Source organism: Vespula vulgaris, chromosome 7, assembly GCF_905475345.1.
Source record: "Vespula vulgaris chromosome 7, iyVesVulg1.1, whole genome shotgun sequence".
NCBI lineage: Eukaryota > Metazoa > Arthropoda > Insecta > Hymenoptera > Vespidae > Vespula > Vespula vulgaris.
The window spans coordinates 8,760,643-8,767,500 of NC_066592.1; the positions used below are offsets into that span (position 1 = coordinate 8,760,643).

The 6,858-nt window shown below is 28.4% G+C and overlaps 2 protein-coding genes across 3 annotated transcripts; one reads left to right on the forward strand and one right to left on the reverse strand.

The window, feature by feature from the left end:
* Positions 1-850: 850 nt before the first annotated feature.
* Positions 851-4,474, reverse strand: LOC127065340 (UDP-glucosyltransferase 2-like). Of its 2 annotated transcripts, XM_050997523.1 has the most exons (7): positions 4,226-4,474; positions 3,728-3,964; positions 2,565-2,715; positions 2,323-2,480; positions 2,040-2,262; positions 1,736-1,955; positions 851-1,654 (listed from the first exon to the last, which is right to left on the reverse strand). In XM_050997523.1, exons 1-7 carry the CDS (start codon positions 4,439-4,441, stop codon positions 1,360-1,362), a joined length of 1,500 nt encoding a protein of 499 aa, XP_050853480.1. In that variant the 5' UTR covers positions 4,442-4,474; the 3' UTR covers positions 851-1,359. The 2 variants fall into 2 exon arrangements, with proteins under 2 accessions (XP_050853480.1, XP_050853479.1); XM_050997522.1 differs by having other exon boundaries at positions 2,323-2,715.
* Positions 4,475-5,385: 911 nt separating this feature from the next.
* Positions 5,386-6,818, forward strand: LOC127065341 (tetratricopeptide repeat protein 1). Its single transcript, XM_050997524.1, has 4 exons — positions 5,386-5,859; positions 5,949-6,125; positions 6,201-6,386; positions 6,456-6,818. Exons 1-4 carry the CDS (start codon positions 5,557-5,559, stop codon positions 6,633-6,635), a joined length of 846 nt encoding a protein of 281 aa, XP_050853481.1. The 5' UTR covers positions 5,386-5,556; the 3' UTR covers positions 6,636-6,818.
* Positions 6,819-6,858: the final 40 nt, after the last annotated feature.

The following is a 6,858-nucleotide window of genomic DNA, read 5'->3' on the forward strand; positions in this document are numbered from 1 at the left end:
TCTATCCTTCGCGGATCGTCTGGCATGTAAATGAGCCACCACCTGCTTTACACCGCAGTAGAAAGAAAGAAAGAGAAAAAGAACAACCAAATGCATTCTTGTTAAACGTGTTTATGGTACTTCTTGTAATCCTTTGAGTTGTTACGATGGATAACGTTACCATGAAATCGACTACATCGAACCTTCATTGATTCTCTATAATCGTCAAAGGAATTGAATGAGATTCGTACGTAGCAATTAAGGTGTTCGTACTATTATCCATATAACTTAATTATTTTCCTATTTTTCTATTTTCTTTTTATTCGCTTTTCTATAAGATATACGACGGTTCACATAGATTCTCAATTTTGAATTAAGTACGTGATAGTTATGTTAACACTTGCAATTTTTTTTAATATTCAAAAATTATGAAGGAGATCTCATTTCTTATTTTTTTCTTATACTTATCATTCAAAATAAAATCGGTGGATATAGTAAAAATATATCCTCAATAGGAAAGTTGATTAAGGTAGAAAAAGAAGTAATATTTATTCGAATTTATTTAAATCAACAAATATAAAGACAAATCTCTCTCTCTCTCTTCTCAGTGAAATCCCTACATTCTTTATTTTTAATGAATTTAAGGTATTTTTTTAGAACCTTTATAGAAATTTTATTTGATTTCAATGTTATCAGGAATCTCAAAATACAATAGAACAAACACAAATTTAAATTTTCATTTAAACCTATGATCAACTGATAGAGAGAAAGAAAGATTTATTATTCTATGTAAATGAAAAAAAAAAGAGAAAAAAGGAAGACAAATAAAAAGAGAAAAGTTTTATAGTTTTAAAGTTATTCTATAAACGTTAGGACACTTAAAAGAGGCCATCTGAATAATCCCGTTATTTTTTATTTTATGAAAAAATTGCTCGGCACAAAGTTATACTATTTCAATAATGCATGTGCATGTACACTTGCGAAAAAGATATAATCATAAATATGTAGTCCATCGTTGAACCATTCATCTTTCTCCTCTAACATTTTCTTCTAACTTTAACCAAAAAAAAGAGATGGATATGGCTCGTTACAGTTGCGTGATTCACGAGACATTTGTTCAATGTTAAACAAATGTTTGAGAAATAAATCATTTTTCGTTTAGAATGAAAGAAAGAATCAACTCGTGCAAAAGAAATCGTGGAGTTCGATGAAAAAAAATCTCTAAAAAAGAAATTCTTTCCGCCATTGAATTGAAATAATGTAACTTTATCCTAAGCATTATTTATTTTTTCCATAAAACCAAAAATAACTATTATACAGGTGGCCTGTCTTAAGTGTGCTACATTTTGTAAATCAAAATCAATATAAGGTTTCATCTTGCTAATTTTGTTTATTCTTTTTGTAAATAAACAATTTACAATATAATTTCTCAGATAAGTTTTTCAGATACTTTAACAAATACCAACAAATGAGAATAGAAATCAGAAAAATCATGAAAAGCAAGATATAAACGTCGTAAAGATTTTGTTCCATGTGAGTCAAGAATCTCCCAGGAGAGCCAAAATCTTTTCCAGGATGTCGACTGACATATTCCACGTACCAAACTGCCAAATCAAGTGGTGGAATAGGACGATCGCGAAATTCACGCGACAGTTTCTTCATATTTTGCGAATATCTGGAAAATGATATTAAATAATTTTAGTACTATTGTAGTCTACTAGAATATTTCTATTCATTGGATAAACAAATCGATTACATAGGATTGTAAATGATTTCTCTCAAAGCTTGTTCCACAGTATCCATCGAAATTTCTTCATAGTTCAAATACACAGCCACCTTTTTGTCTACTAACATTTTGATGTTCGAATTTTGATCCATGAAAAAGGGCATTCCAATCATTGGAACACCATGCCAGATTGCTTCGTGAGTGCTCAAAAGACCAGCATGTGTCCAAATAGCTTTAACGTTTTTATGAGCTGTTAACAAAAGAGATTCATATAAGTCATGAAGATATTTCACTCGGTCAGTGTCATAAAATATTGCGATGGATAAATGCTTACTTAAAATATCATTTTGCGGTATCCATTTCAAAGCCAATATATTTTTCGACAACTGTACATCCACGTCCTCCGCTAATTTCCAAATGATTCGTTGCTTAAATTTCGAAAGAACAGCAGCTACGATCTTCACTTTATCTGATTCCATCCTGTTCCATGCCACATTCGTTCCCATAGATATAATAATGGCACCGTCTTCCGCATCATCGAGGAATTTACATATCATCTGTCAATTAAATATTTATACGATAATTTATTGTAATTAGAACATAAGAATTATTATTACCTTGTCACGAATCGGTTGAGCAGTCTGTGCATGAATGCCAGCTATTTCAATAGCGTTTGGTGGTAATGGTATAGCAGGTTCAAAAGAGTAATGTGTATTAATGAGAACAATACTAATATTCCTTTCATATTCTGTTAATGGACGTAATTCTTTTCCAGCTAAAATGTTCGTCAGCTTTTGATTAATTGGCATCATGTAATAATGACGAAATAAATCATCCAGCACGTAACAAATAAAATTACGAGTTCTATCCCAAATAGTCACTGGTATTCCCATGTACATGTGAACGTATGGTCTGATCGCAGGATAACTTGATCCACCGATATAATCCTTCAACCAAGGTGCATTACCAAAAGGAACGTAGCCGATAACGGGTGGATTACCTTCTGCAAACTATTTTTCTGTATATCAAATATGTCGAATGAATTTATTTTAAAGCGACGGAATATTTCATTATTTAAATCTCTATAATTATTTTACTTTCAATTTTCAAAAATAAAATTATATAATTAAATGCATTTATACTATTAATTTCATATATAATTTTGCATATATATAAGTATACTTTTTATATATGAAATTAATAGTATGAATACATTATGTTAAGTATAACTTATATTTAGCAAACATTAATTTCCGATTAATTTTATAGTGAAAAAATGAAATGAAACTTTCGCTACATTTTTCGCTAAAAACAATTTTACTCTCATTATTAAACCTACTATTCTTAGTAACTATATCTGGTGACGTATAATGAACAAGGTAACTTGATAATACATGTTCCTGATAATACTTATGAATATTATCAGGAAAATGTATAGTCCTCATTGTTTTTTATATTACCTTCATAAGGATCAAAGTCGAATTCGTCTTCTTCGCTACTACTGATAGTTTTATCGTAAATAAAATTTTCATTTTCTTTCCTTTGTGATATATTTTAATAATATATCATTAATAATATTTTATTTTAAAACATTTAATTAATATTTATTTATAAAACGTAAAATTTTCTCTCTCTCTCTCTCTCTCTCTCTCTCTCTCTCTCTCTCTCTCTCTCTCTCTCTAATCAAAGTAAAATAAAAATAACACTTTGCTTGCACTACTTTTAATGATATGGCATATTGCAATACGAGATAAGAAGCCAAAAAATAAAGGTTTATAAAATGTATGTCATAACAGAAATATAAATTATTGCGAAATAGAAAAATATATAGAACTATTATCAATAATGGTAAATGTAACAAAATTATTTTTTGCCGCCATTCGTCCGCAAAGAGTTAGTAGATACAACTATGATTATCTATATGACTTTAAAAATACGTAATGTTATAGATATTTTTTTTTATTTTAATAATAATAATAATAATAACAATAATAATTAAGTGATAAACAAGAAAAACTGTACCTCCCATAATCCGTAGAAACAAGTCGGCAAAGTCACATCTTGCACTATAATGTCAAACTTTTTTATTTTTACCAATTCTATGGTATCCTTAGTAGTTGGATGAGATATGATCTTTTCACACATGAAATTCGATAATTTATGTGTAAAATATATCATGTATAAGAAATTATAGGTGCGCCATGTTGTTGGAACATACTCATGATCGATTATCAATTCATGCATTACATCATCAAATCCCTAAAAAATAGTTTTATGAAAAATAATTAAATTTATCCGTTTTTAAAATAAAATAAAATAACTAATTTTGTATTTTTTATTAATATACAATCAACGATATTCTTTTTATTAATTTTTTTTTTAACTATTGAAATTTGTGAATTTTCTTCAATAAAACAATATCAACACCTTTAGAATAACCAATTCATTTTTTAGAAAATTTAATATTTCATCAATCTGTATTTTTTATTTTAATAATACCATCGATGATATTTTTCTTACTTTATTTGTATAATTTTGCGCCAAACTATCATCCACCTTAAGTGTATGGATACTCGTGAAATGTACATGATGACCTTTTCGGAGTAACTCCTTTACCAAACTTGAGATCCAAATGTGATGACTGGTCGAAAATATAGTTTCAACTAGTAGAATCGATAATGCAAATAATTTAGTTGCGACCGATGTTAAAATCAAAAGAAACAATAAATATTTCATTACGTCTTCAAAATAAATAATTTCGATGAAAGAACTTACTAAACTGACTTCCAAATAAATGCGGTAAAAATATATTTAACTCTATCTAAAATATTATCTAAAATAGATAACACAATATATAAATAAATAAATAAATATATATATATGTATCTAAAATAGATAATACAATATATAAATATATACATATTCAAAATTAGACGCATAGTGTTATCACGTACGAATAAGATACGTCAAAACTTTCATAGTGTTTCAAATTCATAGTGTGATTGTGCCCCTCTGTCGAGAGAGTAGAAAACAAGAAAAATATCGGTGGCTAGTAAATGTAACCAGAGGACACGGTACATTTGGAACACGACACGGATTATATATAAACTTATATTTAAAACTATAGAAACCAATTCGAGTCCGATACACAACTGGGATACGATTATATATAAATAGATCTCTACTCTTTAATTTTATGTCGTTTATAAGCCGTCTATGTATTAAGAATATGTTATAGAATAAAAATTAAATATATCAATACGGACCATAAATATTTTTCATTATTCAAGTCTCCAATTACGATAATATAATAATTACGAATATATATAGAAATGGAATTATGAAAAATTATCCTTCCAATTTATTTATTATCTTTCTTCGTAGCTCTCTCTTCCTATAAATCGATCGGTAATTGATTAAAAATTTTTTTATATATAGCGACATTGTCTCGGTCGATACATTTAAGTTCTCACAAAAATAATGTATTAGACTACCGTCGTGTCGTCATTAATGTTTTTTAAATCATAAATACGTTTAAATATTAAGTATAAAACAAGTAATTTGCATTTTTGTTAGTTTTATATTTATACATCATTTTTAGTAATTTCCAACAGAGGGCACTAAAGACGATACTAGGTTGCGTCAGGTCAATTCTCTATTTCTCATATTCATGAGTATTATGCCTTAACGTGACAAAGTGCATCATCTGTCGGTAGCATGTTGAGTCAAACGAAATCATCAACACGAACAACCTTTATTTCGTTTGACAGATAATTTCAAGCGTTTTAGATGTAATAACGATATTGACCTTGTAACAAAAAACGTATTTCAAAAAAATAAAAAGTATAAATATGGATAACAAATGTGAAACCGTAAAGACTAACGAAGAAATCATAGAAGAACTTACGAAAGATCTAGAAAATTCCTGTATGAAAGAAGATGAAAATTCAATGGCCAAAGAATTTCAATATCAATCGAGTGAAAGAAATAAAAATAATTTATCACAGGAATCTTTGAAAGATGTAATTAATAACGATGATCCGGATAGTAACGAAAAGAATGACGATGCAGATAGTAAGAAGGCTGCTGGAGACTCGATTGATGAAGAATTTCTTAAAGAAAGGGAAAAGAACCTCAGTGAAGCCGAGAAAGAAGTTAGTCACATTCTCTTTAATCTATTTCTTTTTCTTTTGGAATAATTATTTTTACTTTAAATGATTATAATGTGTGTTATTGTTTACAGAGTTTTAAAGATGAAGCAGAAAAACTTAAAAATGAAGGCAATATTTTTTTTAAAGACGGAGAATATATGAAAGCTATATCCTTATACACGCAAGGTTTACAAACGTGTCCTTTAATGTACAGTAAAGAACGGGCTATTTTGTATTCTAATAGAGCAGCGGCTAAAATAAAATGTCTGGTTAGGATTCTTTATTCATTTTCTTTTCTATTTTACTTAACGTATATTAAATTGATTTATCGTCTACCTTTGTAGGCTGAGAAAGAATCGGCTATATTGGATTGTACAAAAGCAGTTGAATTAAATCCAAGCTATGTAAAAGCTTACGTAAGGAGAGCACAATTATACGAAGAAACAGAGAAATTAGATGAAGCTTTAGAAGATTACAAAAAGATTTTAACCTTTGATTCTGGTCATACCGAAGCTAATTATGCAGTTAGAGTAAGTTACGGACTTTGACTATTCCGATTACCATTGAAGTAATTTATTATAAATTTTATGTTGTTTCAGAGGTTACCACCCTTAATACATGAAAAAAATGAAAAATTAAAAGCAGAAATGATGGGTAAATTAAAGGACCTTGGCAATATGGTATTGAAACCATTTGGTCTTTCCACAAATAACTTTGAATTACAGAAAGATCCAAATAGCGGTGGATATTCTGTAAAATTTCATCAAACTCCTAGATAACAAGCGTAACCAAATATTAAATAAAATAAAAATATACAATCTGGAAGAAGTCAATGGACAGAACCGGATATATTTATAATAATCTATGCGAATTTCGCTAAGCTCTTCGTTCCTTAAAAAGATGTATACATTGTGAACATAAATAGCTAAAATAAACATAAAATCATAATAAGTGAAACAAAATCCAAGATTTCAATTTCAGGAAATATAGTAAAAATCGAAA

Coding starts and splice junctions, on each gene's coding strand:
- LOC127065340 (XM_050997522.1), bottom strand. CDS start 4,441: ATGAAATATTTATTGTTTCTTTTGATTTTAACATCGGTCGCAACTAAA. Junction 2,716..3,727: donor GTTTCTACGGATTATGGGAG/GTACAGTTTTTC, acceptor ACAGAAAAATAG/TTTGCAGAAGGTAATCCACC. Junction 1,956..2,039: donor ACCGCAAAATGATATTTTAA/GTAAGCATTTAT, acceptor TTTTGTTAACAG/CTCATAAAAACGTTAAAGCT.
- LOC127065341 (XM_050997524.1), top strand. CDS start 5,557: ATGGATAACAAATGTGAAACCGTAAAGACTAACGAAGAAATCATAGAA. Junction 6,126..6,200: donor CGGCTAAAATAAAATGTCTG/GTTAGGATTCTT, acceptor CTACCTTTGTAG/GCTGAGAAAGAATCGGCTAT. Junction 6,387..6,455: donor AAGCTAATTATGCAGTTAGA/GTAAGTTACGGA, acceptor ATGTTGTTTCAG/AGGTTACCACCCTTAATACA.